Source organism: Cebidichthys violaceus, unplaced genomic scaffold, assembly GCF_023349555.1.
Source record: "Cebidichthys violaceus isolate CVI_PGR_0920_01 unplaced genomic scaffold, fCebVio1.0.p SCAF_7, whole genome shotgun sequence".
NCBI classification, from domain to species: Eukaryota; Metazoa; Chordata; class Actinopteri; order Perciformes; family Stichaeidae; genus Cebidichthys; species Cebidichthys violaceus.
In genome coordinates, this window is record NW_027176927.1 from 13,015,095 (window position 1) to 13,031,138 (window position 16,044).

The 16,044-nt window shown below is 40.3% G+C and overlaps 1 protein-coding gene and 1 non-coding gene across 2 annotated transcripts in view; one reads left to right on the forward strand and one right to left on the reverse strand.

The window, feature by feature from the left end:
* Positions 1 to 9,996, reverse strand: part of deptor (DEP domain containing MTOR-interacting protein) — a 30,806-nt gene extending 20,810 nt beyond the window's left edge. Inside the window, exons 1-4 of the mRNA XM_068735322.1 lie at positions 9,678 to 9,996; positions 9,328 to 9,417; positions 5,792 to 5,970; positions 5,105 to 5,228 (exon numbers count right to left, since the gene is read on the reverse strand). Coding sequence (XP_068591423.1) covers positions 5,105 to 5,228; positions 5,792 to 5,970; positions 9,328 to 9,417; positions 9,678 to 9,691 — 407 coding nt within the window. The 5' untranslated portion in view covers positions 9,692 to 9,996. The remainder of the gene's footprint in view (positions 1 to 5,104; positions 5,229 to 5,791; positions 5,971 to 9,327; positions 9,418 to 9,677) is intronic.
* A 3,463-nt stretch (positions 9,997 to 13,459) lies between these two features.
* trnar-acg (transfer RNA arginine (anticodon ACG)) lies at positions 13,460 to 13,532 on the forward strand. Its single transcript has one exon. It is a non-coding gene; the product is annotated as a tRNA-Arg (tRNA).
* The last annotated feature ends 2,512 nt before the right edge of the window (positions 13,533 to 16,044 follow it).

Genomic DNA, 16,044 nt, shown 5'->3' on the forward strand with positions numbered 1-16,044 from the left:
TGAATTACATCGTCATTTAACGTGGTCCCAGGGCGACACTGTATTCATCAAAGTTCAACCTCGGGTTAAGTTAAAAATAGAACTGCAGTTTATTAAAAAACATTTAAGAAAATGACTGCTTCAGTCCTTCACTCATGTAAAGTCAACACACTACAGAATACATTTGTTTAGATGTTAAACTTTGATGGATTAGGAGCTTTCGTGGGCCCACATGAGAAGTCAACATCATAATACAAACGTTAAAAGAACTGGACATGTTCCATGAGACGTGGCCGTGTACATAATGCCATTTAATCTACTTAAACATGTTAAGTCAACAGATCATGTAATGTTGGCTTCAAGGGATTGACTCAAAGTAAGCACAGTGCTTTGAATGATTGCATCCTGAGTACTATGTAGAATAATATGCAAGATGTGAGACTGTACATACAGCATGCAAATGGTTCATGATGACTTAAAGTGGGACGAGGTGAGCTGCCGTGACCTGGATATGCACTCAGCGTAGTTGTTCAGTCAGCATACCCAACTCAGCTGGAGTAATGCCCACTGAGATGTGTTTGTAGGACCACCAGGCTTTTACCTGCTCTCAGATTTGGTCCTTAAAGAAAGTCTCTGATGACTCTCTAGGGCCATGCAACAACTTTTAAAAACAGAAATACGACTTTGAGGGTCATTTAAGGGACATGTGAGAGCAAAATAGAGTAAGCAGGTCACAGGCAGGCCAACGTTTTAAAAATAAACTAATAAACAATGAATAATAAAAACAGACCGAGAGTCATCTGACCTGGAGGATGATTTGGAGGAAGCAGAATGTGTTCTATTGATATGATATTTTTTCTTTTCTTTTTCACGCCTTACCTTTAATTATTTAATGCTGAACCTAAGTAATTTCTAAATATAGTTTATTTCTGAATAGAGCAAAAGTGGAAGTAATAAAGGCTTCACAGTCTCCTTTTTTTAACTCTATTTTGTTGCATTTGCTTAACAAGAGAGGCCGACAGCTCAGTCTTATTCAGCATTATCACTTTAAAAAGCAACGTTTGTGCTTATATTGTCACTTTCTATCGGCAAGTTAGTATTTAAAAAAAGTTAGTTTGGTCTCAGTAGTTATTGCGGTATTTTGGGAAAATACAAAAAAACAAAAAAAACAATGCATATTTAGAAAATAGGGGTTGCATTTGTTGCGGTTTCCTACATGGCCAACTTCTCAGAATGTTTATGTAACATTGTCACACTTCATGACCCCATTTTAGCTGCACTGTGGCAATTTGACAGCACAACTTGTGCTCTCAACAAAACCAGTGCTGAACCTTGAATGACACATAACCTTCTACTGTCAAAAGCCGTTTTATTTGTACAGCTCTTAATCTTGGTTGCAGTGTCCAAAGGCTCCTAACGGCAACCTCATGGAGCAACAAATAAAAGATAACATTGCTTAATGTACTTTTCAAGACTCTCAGTAGAGATTAGCATTACTTTAAACTAATCTAGCCTAGTTAAAACATGAAATGTTCAAATGCCTTTATGGTAAAAGGTCCTTGGCTAATGACCTTGATTTACTGTAATACCCTAAGACATTCTACCGGTTATCAGTAAGTCATGTGGAAACATTAGGATCTACTCTAAAGCAGACAGCAGCTGATGTAATTAGCCAGCCATTATCAGTTGTAACTTAGCCGAACAGTGACACAGACGTCTTCTTACTTTATATTGGTTGAACGCACGATGAACCAGTGGTATGTTTAGAAGTTAAAGGTTGTGTTGCTCTCTCTTTATTAAGCAGCATGTATGTTTGTACCTAACAGGAAGTAAAAGCATGTTGTGGATGTCTGTAATGCCGGAAATGGCCACCAGTAAGGCGGTGTTGTGTATGCAATTTGCAGTTAATGTGCTAAAACATGCAAAATGGTCCATTTGGGTCCAAAGACAAAATGCCACAACATTTGTTTCGATTGGTCTAAAGTCATGAAATCTGATACAGACGTACTTTAGGCATGTATATAATTGTACAACTTTACCAAATTTTAGATCACAAGAAAAATAAGACATTGGGCACATGGGACTCCTTTTTTCTCTAAAATATAATGGAGTATATTGCAAAAACAGTAGTCCCAAAGACTAAATATAGTATGACAAGAAAAACTGACCAATTGTTCAGTTGCGGGAACAAATGGGACTGTGGTGCATGGGGAATGAGAGACAGAGTCTAAACTGAGTTGTTTCTTAGCCTTGAAAAAGACACATGGAGCCGATAAGCAGCATTGTGTGACTCTTTCACGCCCTCTTACACATTAGAGTACACACTGACATTCAGCTAATGCTGAGGCACAGACATTAAGTAAAAACATGCGCACATGACAAGAGAGAAGTACCTGCAGAGATTGAATCTGGATTTGTGATGACGTAGAGAGAATAAAGCTCAAATAGTGAAGCTCTCTGTGCCTGAAGTAACTCAAGGAGACTAAGATGAACACATTTTTACTTTAGTGTATAGCTTGAGTGCTTTATAATAACATACCATTTTAAATTGATCAGAAATGGAATAGAAAAGCCGGCTTTTGACAGGGTTGGTGATTTTAAACCGAAATTAAAAGATAAATCTCAGTGTGGAAGTAAAAGAGCAAAGCTTAAACCTTTCAAAATGTTAATATTGCGGTGCCCTTCGGCAACGCACATTACCCACAGTTGCCTCAGTGAGGATCCTCTACTGCGGGTGTGAATGTGTGTGAGCAAGAAGCGGGCCATTCATGCTCAGTGAATCTACTCCACATAAACGAAGGTTAGATTCAAGTGTTTCAGTTCATTTATTCAAAAGGTAATTTGTTTCATTTAATAGTTCAATATGAGCACGACTAAATCCTTTATATTGTTGCCATTCAACCACAATCTAGAGTACACATTCACAAGTAAACAGTCCAACTGGTGAACAATGTTTTAAATAGACCTGTTAAACATTGTCCTCTCTGACTAAGCCTGTCGTCTAGGAAATGCTGTCAAGACAACAGTTTGAAATGTCTTCCTGCGGGTGTTTTGTTTATTGGTTTGTGTATGCTGATTTTACCATTGACAGCACCAGAGATCAAAGTGTGTTTGCAGAGCGCCGTTTATTTTTCCAATGGAAAAACTAGATGTGAATATGGCTGTAGGCAAGGGTCCTTGTTGAACATGGTAAACATACAGTTTACATGCGCGTTACATGTTAACATTTGCTGATCATCACTAAAAACAAAGTACAGTTGAAAAACAAGGGATTGTTATTTGCTTTACAGTTATTTAGTCACAACAAATGTACTGAACGAATAAACACCTGATGACGGTGTTAGAAGAAAAGTCAGGGGATCGTCAAAGTTATTCCATTCATCCTGAGAGAGACATGAATGTGTGTACCACACTTCATACAAATCAATCTTATAATTGTTGAGATATTTTAGTCTGGACCAAAGTGGAGGACCGACCTACATTAACATCCCCCGGGCCACTCCACTAACACAGCTAAGAAAAGCTTATCGGTTTGCACCAACATACATTCAGGCCATAAAAGTCACCATCTTTGGTGAATTCCAGAGAAAAGTCCAGAATATCAGTATTTTTGTAATAAATAGATATAGAAAAATGTAATGTCAAAATGTACAAAAACAAAAAGAGCAGTACTATATGGATATTATCTCCTGTATGAGTATGCTGAGGCCGACATCGAATGAAATCAAATTTCTGTTTAAGACAATCAATCTAAGATCTCATTCATTTTAGAAATACTGAGATTAAGTTGAATGTTTGCAATCCTCTTACCAAAGAACCAAATCATATATTTGCACTCTTGGAGATGGTTGTTTTTTTTGGACTGTTACCTTTGCAATAAATGTAATCATAAAGCAACTCTAGTTTGCAAGCAAGCAAGCACCACAGCCAGCTTGAGGTGTGTGTGTGGTTGTGTGTGTGTGTGTGTGTGTGTGTGTGTGTGTGTGTGTCTCCTCAGCTGCACCATGGTGATTACATAAACACATAGCTTTGAGAGCTGAGACGACAGATGTCTACCCTTAGACTATTTCTTCCTCTTATGCAACTGCTGTGTGTGTGTGTGTGTGTGTGTGTGTGTGTGTGTGTGTGTGTGTGTGTGTGTGTGTGTGTGTGTGTGTGTGTGTGTGTGTGTGTGTTTGAGAGAGGGAGAGAGTGCGTGTGCATGTGGGCATATGAATGTGCATGTGGTCAAAAAAACATGAAAAATAGGTCTCTGTTTATAAGAGTGTTGCTGTGTATGTGTTAAGAGAGGCATAGAAATATTGTTTACTCATGGGACAAAGAGGGGGCAGGATGTGTGGGGCAGGGAAGGGGAGTCAAGCTGTGTGTGCGTGTGTGTAGTACAAAAAAAAAACATTGAGTGTGTGTTAACACAAAGAGAGTGTTTGCGTGAATCCTAAACTGTAGCGATGCCACTAAGAGGAGTGGAGACATACAGAGGAAGACTTTGGGGTTACTATAGAAACAATTAGTCTCATCAGTATTGGAACACTAGCATCATGGGTAGAAAGCTGATAACAAACATAAACAGTATCATCAGTGGTGTCCTCTGGCCTCTAATTCCAGCCCATCTCTGGACAAATGCTATGAGTTAAGATGCTTCCAATGTCTTGATTTTCCAATCTCTGCAGCCTCCTACTGCGGTCAACAACCAGTCAATACGATGCCCTCTAATCTAATGAAATCCAATTTACCAGCAAAACTAATTTTCCAAACATTAATGGTGTCAGCATTTCTGACGCATTCAATCATGCCGTTGAGAACGCTCTCACAAAGAAACGAAGAAAAAGACAGGGAACACATGCATGGCATGTGCTATAGCTTGCCAAAAGGCCATGAAGTTTGAAAAGTTTGAACAGCACCAGATTGTGAAGTGATAGTTCACTGTTCATCAAGTCAACAACATCAACTTTACCATTTCATTTAAAGCTACATGCTAAAAAGGTGAAGGAGAAAAGCAATCCAACGCTAAGAGATGCCTGGGGACTTTCTGTTTCCATTACACCAATGTATGAAAGACCACATTCCCTCAATCCCTCTCATAGCTCCTCTACGACTGAGTGGTTGTGTTTGAGTGTGTTCATACTTCTCATAGATCCTCTGCCCCCTCATGAAGACTTTGGCTTCACTGTCCAATGGGAATGTGCCGTCGTCTTTCCGGAAGCGGTAAAACAGCTTCAGGTCTTTGAACTCCCGGTGCTCGTCACACACTGAAAACAGTGCACAGTGGGATTAGTTTTGAGGTTATGACCAATAAGTGCTGGTGTAGCTAATGAAAAATTAAGAAAAAAATTGCATAAGCAAGTGTGTCACATAATGGGAACACAGGAATTTTTACTATGTTAGTATAAAGCAGTCAGAAAAATCTTTAAATCGTTAAAGCATGAATGTACAGCTGGGATGACTTTAATATTGAATTGGCTCTGTATAAACTTCCACTAAAAAGGAAAAGGCAGCCAACTCTTCTGTCTCTGTTTCAATGTTTGGTCAAATGGGAAACAGGTAGTGAGACGCTACATTTGAGCCAAACTGGCTGGGAGACATGAAGAATCATTCATTAGGCGGCACAGATCGTTCCCAGAAATTGTCAAGGAAGAAAGACAGAGAGAGACCCTTGCTGGTACAGAAAATGGAAACCACAAAAAAAAGTAGATACTGTACGAGACTAAGCCCACACACTTTGTGCACACACACACACGCACACACACACACACACACACACACACACACACACACACACACACACACACACACACACGTAGCTCAGCTTTACCGTGGTGAATGATGCTCTTGTCCAAGAGTTTCTGCATGATCTTGATCGCTGTATCTCGGTCTGAGGCCTCCTTGTGTTCGATGAGCCAATCAATGAGCTCCTTGGCCACAAAGCAGTTTGGGTAAGTACGCAGGTGGTGCCGCCGATCCTTGATCACTTTCGCCTCATGGAGCCGCAGCCTGGAAGGCAGCAAACAAGATCAAAGAGGGGAGAAAAATCATTAAGAGTTCTATGACACGCTAAACTTTCGATTTAGACTTTTTTCGTTTGAAATCAATGACTTGAAGTCAATAATAGTAACAACTCCTACTGTAATTATAAGAATGAGAGTAATGACAAATGTTTCACTGTCTAAAAGGGAACAGTCCCTGTTTTAGTTATCTATGTGTTGTCATATCATATTTTAGTCTATAAGAAAAAAACATCTTCTAGAAAACAATCAAAACATGCAACCAAAGATAAATATTTGATGCCTTACTGACATCTAAATATTGCTGTTACAATCACAGCCGACACCAGACAACGCATGATGTTGGTTTGCTGTTGATGAAATTATATAATTTTTGGGCTGCTGAGGTATCATGGACCTGACAATGCTTCATCTCTCTTAAAATGTATTCAATTAATTAGTTTAATTTATTCAGAGACAACATCACACCAACTCCATTAAACTAATGGTCAATTTAATATTTCTCTCAAGTTGGGCTGAAAACTAAAATTTGAATGGGAGAGAAAGGAGGAACAAGCAACCCTAGACTTGCTGGTTTCATTTTAATCTTTAATGTCACATTATAGTATTTTGTATACTAAAAATAAAAGGTGACTAAAAATGACAATCATATTTTAAATTCCTGCAATCAAAAACTGATGCCTAGTTGCCAACCTGGCAACCACTTTTAAATGTTAGTTCTTAGCGCGTCATTCAAAAACCATCTGCAGGGATATATATAGTGACTACATTGCATGAGGACATGACAATCCTCTTAAGCCTATATAGATGGCCTAGATGCTAGTTTCACATCAGCAAGGTGACCCCTTCCTGACCCTGATCATTGTGAAACAGCCCTCCACAGCCTCAGCCGAGCCTCCTGCAGCTAGCTAGTTCCCCTCCATGCTGAGTCTGTGTGCAGCTGGATAGCATCACTCCGGATTAGCAGTGACAGCCCTGGTCCAAGCCTGCCCAGTAAGACTTCACTTCCAACCAGGTCTGGCATCATCCTCTCCTCCTCCGTGCAGTTTCAGAGGGTTTCATTCCAATCTACCAATAAATGACAACCGGGTGTACGACCAATTGTTTTGGTAGGTGTTCTTGTTGCTGCGTTGGTTACCCCTCTGTAGCAGCATTTCCAAAAGTTGTGGTGGACCAAATGATGACAGGAAAGAGCGTTTCTGAATGGGCCTCTGCCTCCCAGTATGACCATAACGATGCTGACTCCCAGGCTGCAAACAGTCACAAAGCCTCCCTCTCTATCGTAGTGTGACATTGTGCAACAAACGGTCTATTCACAGCTATGAACTGGTCACAAGCCTTACTACAGCAGCTGCATGTGTCTGTGTGTCATGGTATCCGTCTTTCTGTCTGTTTTATCTGAAACGGATCCGCTGTCGACATGATGGGACACAAATGGGTGATAAGATATTCCAAAACAGTCAACATACTGTTATCAGTACCGGGAACTCATGTCCCACGAGCTTGTGATAAAATGATCAAACAAGGGCGTGGTTAAGGTACACTCCTTGCTTTTATACCAGCAAGTGTTTCACATCAGGTCAAATTGAATTCTTTGACTGTGACTCTCTCATTCCATCGTGTCATCACTTGGTCTGAAATATCAATTCAGACCAAAGGACAAAAGCAGGGAGTCAAGGTAAAACACTGAGGGAGAGCATCAATCATTAAACTGTCCTGTGTGTGTTTGTACTGCAGTGTAACGAGACTACAGCCAAAGTCAATGTGAGCCTAGTTTCAGCTTAGTTTAGCATGCTTGATGTTTTCTAATTAGCAATAAATGCAACATACAGGAAAATCATTGTTGTGCAGGTGTTTCTGCATAAACAAAAGCATTGGACAAATATGTTTTAACTGATTCATCCTGAGGGGACATGAGTTTTTGTACCAAGTTTCATGGCAATCCATCCAATAGTTATTAACATATTTCAAAACCAGAAATGTCAACCTCATCTTTGCGCTACAGGAAACGACAGCATCCAGGTCAATAGCATGTATCCTCTTGGGACCATGAATGTGTGTACAAAATGTCATGGTAATCCATCCAATAGTTGTTTTAGATAGATATTACAGTCTGGACCAATGACATTGCCATCCCCAGAGCCATGCTGCTGGCGTGGCTAAAAAAGCTCTCAGCTCTGAGACTGCACAATATGCAGAAAGACAGAGACTTGAATGTCTCAACCTCGAGCCCTTTCCCCCAGAACAGCAGCGTCTCAGAGGCAGAGGACTCTGTGACAGCCAACCCAGCGTTCACTGACACTTGCCACACTGCCAGCTGGCAGCCTCAGTATACAGCTGTGGTAAACACACACTGGTGCTAAGCAAAAGAACACCAAAGACTATATTCAGACACAAACTATTAATCTCTTGAGGTGATGACTGGTGTTCCTATTTAGGGTTCTACAGAACAGAACAATGTTACAGCGTGTACCACTTCAGAAACAGCAAAAGCTCTAACTCAGTGTATCCCACCCAGCTGGAAAGCACAATTCAGCAGTGGTGTGCTTTCCTCATAGTTCAGCGGGGGGCTGAAATTCCTGGCATTGGTGCCATGCTTTACCTACTGAGCCTCTATTCATTACTAAGAGCGTGAGCCAGCAAACGCCACCAGGGTTTTGGGGCCTTTCTATATGTACGGAAGGTCAAAAGGTGCAGCATGCCAACAACATTGCCTGGGATAGCAGTGCAATTCCCTGATAGGATGAATGGGCAGGGCATGACAATGATTAGTAGGTTGATAATTGCCTGTGCTGCTCAAAGGGCGCTGAATTACCGGAGCAACAAAAAAAATGACTCGTGTTCAGTCCTAAAAAGCAAAACAGCCCCCTGCAGAATGTAGATACTGCCTCAGTCTGATATGTGCATGTGATGTAGGTGTGGGGCAGCAATGTGCACGGGGAGGGTTGTGCATGTGTGGATGCCTTTGTTTGGCCATGCATGCTGCAGTGGAGCTGAAAGCTGCCTGTAGGGCGAGCTAGTAGTGAGGGAGAGCTACATGCATGATCATTAACCTGCTGTCAATCATGCTTACAGCACCCACTTTTCTCAGTCATTGTATCATGTCCCGTCATCGTTCATCCTGATCTGGGTCACAAAAACGTGCAAAGGGAGCATGAAAACTAACTAAACAATGATTATGTAATTACAGGATTTACAAATTGTTAGGTATTCAGCCATGACTGTATAGTTGGTGGTCAGTTTGCAGACGACCCTGACTGAAATGCCACAGCTGCTTTCATTGTGTGACCTGCATGCAGACCCGGGGTCAGCGGGATTTCTGATCGGGACCGACCTACCGACCTACCTCAGCTGTTCTCCGGTGACGAGCACCTCGGCCAGCCGCTCCAGCTCCGCAGCCTTCTTCTGCATGGTGTTCCCGATGCAGTCCATCTCTCTGCCAACATAAGAGGCACAATCCCAGGGTGTTTTTTCTTTGTATGCCAAACAAACACACACATAAAGACTTCTCTCACCCAGATCTGTAAATGAGTTCAAATATGTGTGCAGCAAAGTGTGCACGAGTATCTTTCCAGCTGACAAACACAGAAAGGGGAACGAATTGGTTGAAAAAACAAAGGCATGCGAAGCCATCCACGCGGTGGTGATTTAAAATAAATAAATAAACAATGCACTGACACCTCGGTTTTCGCTTACCCTTCAAGCAACATTGAGACGGAAAAGAAGAGTCTATCAATAATTTCTTTGATGAATGAGGGAAATTATTCCATCCCAGGAAACATGCAACAATGCAGTCAGTCACAGCCCAGCCCCTCAATTTGTCAGCAGCTCCATTAGTCCACTTTTAATTCCTCGAAAACCTCCAACGTCTCTAAAATAATCTGCACGCGCACATTAATGCATGCGTGCATGCCGCGTTCCCTTCATGAATGCCTCAAACGCGACTTATCTGGTGTTGTTTCAACGCCAGTGAAAACCGCCGAGTGCTTTCTCTCAGCGCTTGGGTCGGTTTGTTTGTCAGTGACACGCCACACGGATGCGTGCACGTTTTTCGCCACGGCGCAGCCAGCACCCATCCACAAAGCCCCCGCATTGGGAGGTATCTGATGTCGTCACTGGGGGAGTAAACCAAGGAGGCGGGGTTACAGATGCATGCGGGTGCGCTTGATTCATACACCGCATAGAATCAGCTTTATTGGCTTTAATTTGACTCCGATTTTCACATTGCTCTTAACGTACATACAGTTGTGGTCAAAAGTTTACATACACTTGTAAAGAACATAATGTCATGGCTCTCTTGAGTTTCCAGTTATTTCTACAACTCTGATTTTTCTCTGATAGAGTGATTGGAACAGATACTTCTTTGTCACAAAAAACATTCATGAAGTTTGGTTCTTTCATGACTTTATTATGGGTTAACAGAAAAAGTGACAAAATCTGCTGGGTCAAAAATATACATACAGCAACACAAATTAACAATTTTGGTGACTTAGAAAGTTGTGTCAATGAAATGAGCTTCATAGCATGGCCTCTTAACTTCTTGTGAGTGATTATGAGTGACTACAGCTGGTGACTTCTCTGAGGCCATTTAAATAGGGCTCATTGGATACAAACGCCCACAAACGCTACAATGGGAAAGTCAAAGGAGCTCAGCATGGATCTGAAAAAGCGAATCATTGACTTGAACAAGTCAGGAAAGTCACTTGGAGCCATTTCAAAGCAGCTGTAGGTCCCAAGAGCAACAGTGCAAACAATTGTTTGTAAGTATAAAGTGCATGGCACTGTTTTGTCACTGCCACGATCAGGAAGAAAACGCAAGCTATCAGCTGCTGCTGAGAGAAAATTGGTCAGGAGGGTGAAGAGTCAACTGAGAACCACCAAAAAGCAGATCTGCCAAGAATTAGAAGCTGCTGGAACACAGGTGTCAGTGTCCACAGTCAAGCGTGTTTTGCATCTCCATCGACTGAGAGGCTGCCGTGCAAGAAGGAAGCCCTTGCTCCAAAAGCGGCACCTTAAGGCTCGACTGAAGTTTGCTGCTGATCACATGGACAAAGATAAGACCTTCTGGAGGAAAGTTCTGTGGTCAGACAAAACAAAAATCGAGCTGTTTGGCCACAATGCCCAGCAATATGTTTGGAGGAGAAAAGGTGAGGCCTTTAACCCCAAGAACACCATGCCTACCGTCAAGCACGGTGGTGGTAGTATTATGCTGTGGGGCTGTTTTGCTGCCAATGGAACTGGTGCTTTACAGAGAGTAAATGGGATAATGAAGAAGGAGGATTACCTTCAAATTCTTCAAGATAACCTAAAATCATCAGCCCGAAGGTTGGGTCTTGGGCGCAGTTGGGTGTTCCAACAGGACAATGACCCCAAACGCACATCAAAAGTGGTAATGGAATGGCTAAATCAGGCTAGAATTAGGGTTTTAGAATGGCCTTCCTAAAGTCCTGACTTAAATCCCATTGAGAACATGTGGACAATGCTGAAGAAACAAGTCAATGTCAGAAAGCCATCAAATTTAACTGAACTGCACCAATTCTGTCAAGAGGAGTGGTCAAAGATTCAACGAGAAGCTTGCCAGAAGCTTGTGGATGGCTACCAAAAGCGCCTAATTGAAGTGAAAATGGCCAAGGGACATGTAACCAAATATTAGCACTGCTGTATGTATATTTTTGACCCAGCAGATTTGATCACTTTTTCTGTTAACCCATAATAAAGTCATAAAAGAACCAAACTTCATGAATGTTTTTTGTGACAAAGAAGTATCTGTTCCAATCACTCTATCAGAGAAAAATCAGAGTTGTAGAAATAACTGGAAACTCAAGAGAGCCATGACATTATGTTCTTTATAAGTGTATGTAAACTTTTGACCACAACTGTACATGGAATATACAAATAAACAAGAAAATATAAAAAACAATACAGCATATAAGACCACATAACCTGCTGTATATGTTTGACTTGAGAAGCAAAGTGCCAAAAACACAGCGGACAACTTGAAAACAAAAATTGTCATTTTCATGAGTGCATGTAAGAAAGACGTGACTCTACATAACATCATATCATCATCTGTATCTCCATTTTCTATAGTGGCTCCGGATAATAGCTTGGTTTTGAGATCCTTTTTATTTTTAATCAGTCTGTCAGGGTATATCATCATTTCAGAAAAGGTCCCATGATCCCTTTGCATCCCTTTTACTGGCTGAGCCTCACCTGTCATCATGACAAGTAAAAAACAAATAATGCTAAAATAAAATAAATATTAATATTTCTCTACTCTCTAAGCATTTTCATAATCAAAATCGCTGAATTAGCGCATGTCCTGTTCAGAGGAGACACGTGAGGTGAAGCAGCAACGAGCTGAGCCTCACCTCAGATTGTGAATCCCTCACAAACTGGGTTGAGCGCGTGCCTTTTGCTTTCTCATTGTTTGTCACCACTGTAATATTTGTAGACACTTTTATTATATATGTCTTTCTTTACATAGAATAGGTAATGTATTTCACGTCTGTGTAGAACATATTTAGTGTTGCTGATCTGACAGAAACCGCAGTGAAAAAGCACAGAGGAGGCAAACACTACTCTGCCTCAAAGAAGAGGGCGTGCGAGAGGCCACGGGTCGGGTTTATGCTTGTTCTGTCGTTGCTATTCTTCTACACTTTTCTTCTTCTTCTACACTTTTCTTCTTCTTCTTCTTATATTTTGCTTTGACCACAAGAATGTAAGATTATATATCCAAGCTTAAACATGTCTCAAAAAACAAGGAAATATGAACAAATCAACAGCAATTCAACGTCGGACAGGTAAAGTAACCTTTTATGTGTTTGTTGTTCTCTTTATACATTCGTGGTTGTTACACAGATTATTGCGGAATCTCACGATTTTCGCGGGTGGTGCCCGCGAGCGCTCCGCTTCTGAAACGCTCCCGGTGGGTCAGATCGCGGCGCACACGCTCCCGGTGGAATCAAATATGTACCTTACATATGTGTGTGTAAAGAATGCTGATATGAAAAACAACCAGTAGTCAATGTGCAAGCTGCCAATTGAATGGTGATTGAAGCTACTCTATTGGGTTCATATATTTGTAAATCTGATTTATGTAGTGTCAATGCCTCACCAGCCACGAACCTCACCGCACGTCACTGCATTAGTCATATAATATTTTGCTATACTGTGAATTAACTCCTAGATATTTTACTGCAGCATTACTCCCTGTATGACGGTCATGAATTATCTAAATTAATTTTAGTTCTAGTTTAGCTTTAGTTTCAACACCACAGTGACTGTTATGTCTCTAGTGGACCGCGACATCTGTCGGCTAATAATGGTATTACGGGCAACGATGGTCTGTTGTGTTACATTTTATGTTTCGATGGTTGTTTGTCAGTCGTGAGAACGCGACTTGAATATGCAACAAACATCTTGACTTTGTTATCGCGATATTTAATTAAGTCATGTGACTTATAGCTTCCTCATCCGGGCCAGTGGCGCAATGGATAACGCGTCTGACTACGGATCAGAAGATTCTAGGTTCGACTCCTGGCTGGCTCGATCTTTTCCCTTTTCTCCTCGGGTTCTCTCACAACATGAAGCTTAACGCTGTAGCGCGTTAGTCTTCCTATGGTACCAAGAATAACCTGAAATACCCCCTGAGCTCATAGCTTCGAATCCCGCGCGTTCTTTCTGACTAGTTTTGATCATCTAGAAATATGTATATCAGCTAACTAAATTAACATATAAATGTTAAGTAGCCTGTGTTAAAGCATTGATGGATAGTTGCTTATATTTTGTATTATGAATCTGAATCTTCAAAGAACCTAAATATATCCAAAAAAAAATGTAGTGGAGAAAAAAGTACAATATTTGCCTATGAGGTGAAGTGGACTAGAAGTATAAAGTAGCACAAAATGTAAAGTAAAGAACAAGTACCTCAAAACTGTACTAACAACTAAATAATAATATTAATAACTCCACTTGTCTGCACGAAACACACCAAACTGGATTTCAAAGAAACCCAGCAGGTGTTTTCTGTTTGATGAATCTCCATAATGTTGAATTCTCGCATTCAAAATGAAAATATTTTTTAATAAAATTAGATTAGAGATTAAATGGAGAAAACATTTGGTAACACATTACTTAAGGCAGCTGTGTATATTATACTACTATCAGTTATATTCAGTCAGGATCACCTTGTAATATTGATTTTATATTACGCCCTGTCTGTGTATATTTTTACAACAAAATATCGGATAACATCCCAGAATCACTATGAGTCCAAGTAAAGCATCGTGAGGGAGTGATACGTGCTATGACAAGTATATTATAAGTATTAAACACAGCTTATGTCCAGGGTCCAGTGGTGGAAGAAGTATTAGTATATTTTACTTAATTACAATTACACTACTACAATCAGAATCTCATTTAAGTAGTTAGTAAAAAAGTTACCAAGCCACGCATCATTCATTCAAATATCGATACATCTCAAGTCGTTTGTATTGACAATAGCTACAAATTATTGACTTGCTTTCGCCATGCCGGTAAGAAAAAAAAACTCGCTGTTCGTCCACCGCACATTTACGTCAGCTGGAAGAGTCGATTGGTCAATTCTTGGTTAATTCTTGGTTGCAATACGAGCGCTGATTGGCCACAGCGGACAAATCCTGGTTGATTTGTGGTTACAGACGGAAAGGTGATTGGCCGCGAGGAAGGTGCAGATCAATGCACATGTTAGGACGTTAGTTCAGATTACAGGACAGCACAATAGCATCCTGAGCTGTTCTTTAGCAGGGTGGACACTCTTTGTTGGTATCTTCATAGGCGCCACTGAAGACAAATTCTCCTCCACTGGAAAATTACTTTTCCATCCCCTGCTGCTCTGGATGCCATGGAAACTGTGGCAAGTCAAGCTAACCCGTCCACATCCAGAGTGTCACATAGAACTTCTGTCCTCATCATTGTTGTTGTAAATATGTAAAAACAGAAAACGAGTTCGAACGTTTCTGTGTTCTTATTTGGTTGTTTTTGTTAACAATGTTGCACTTTATTACTTTTTATTGGCATTTAGTTTTATTTATGCCTAAAGTAATGTATGTTACACTTTGTTATTATCATCATTGTTGTTCTAACTATATTAAACAATATAAAATGGACGTTTCTGTGTTGATATCTTCATCATCTTTTTCCTATTTATTATTTTTTATTAATGCTATTATTTAGTTATTACAACTTCACTTAAATGTATAGCTTTTAATATCTACCCAAGAGAGGATTATCTAAACTCAAACAATAAACGATTAATAATAATAATCCTCCTATTTGTCACATTCTTTGTTTGCTTCATCATCACATAAGGTCCTTAGGTTGTGTCTGTGGGCTATTTAAACAGTGGTGGACAGTAACTAAGTACATTTACTCAAGTACTGTACTTAAGTACAAATGTGAGATCTTTACATTTTGTGCTACTTTATTAGTCCAATTCACCTCATAGGCAAATATTGTACTTTTTACTCCACTACATTTTTTGATATCTTTAGTTACTTTGAAGATTCAGATTAATATTACAAAATATAATCAACGTTCCACCAATGCTTTAGGCCTTCTTAACATTTATAAATATGTTATTTTAGTTGCTGACAAACATATTTTTAGTTAGAAAGAATGCACAGGAGGTATTTCAGGTTATTCTTGGTATCTTACGTAGAATAATGCACTACTTCTTCAATGCTGGCAAGAAGAAGACAATCGCAGCCCCATATGTGAGAGCCAATCGTGTTGCCATCACTACCAAGAATTTCCACGTTTTGTCCAATCATAATTAGCTAAATGGGCCAGAAGCCTCAATGGATATGGTGTCTGACTGTGGATCAGAAGATTGCATGTTCGACTCCTGAATGACTCGACCACTTTTTTAGAAATCGATGAAGTCGCCTAGTTTCAGAGCCGTATATCACATACTCGTTGTCTTCATCTATATTGTTATTTGAGATTTACAATTAAGAAGAAAAGAAAGAAAAGAGGAAATTCTGCAGACAAGCAAGACCCCCCATGTTCCCCAGTTTATGTG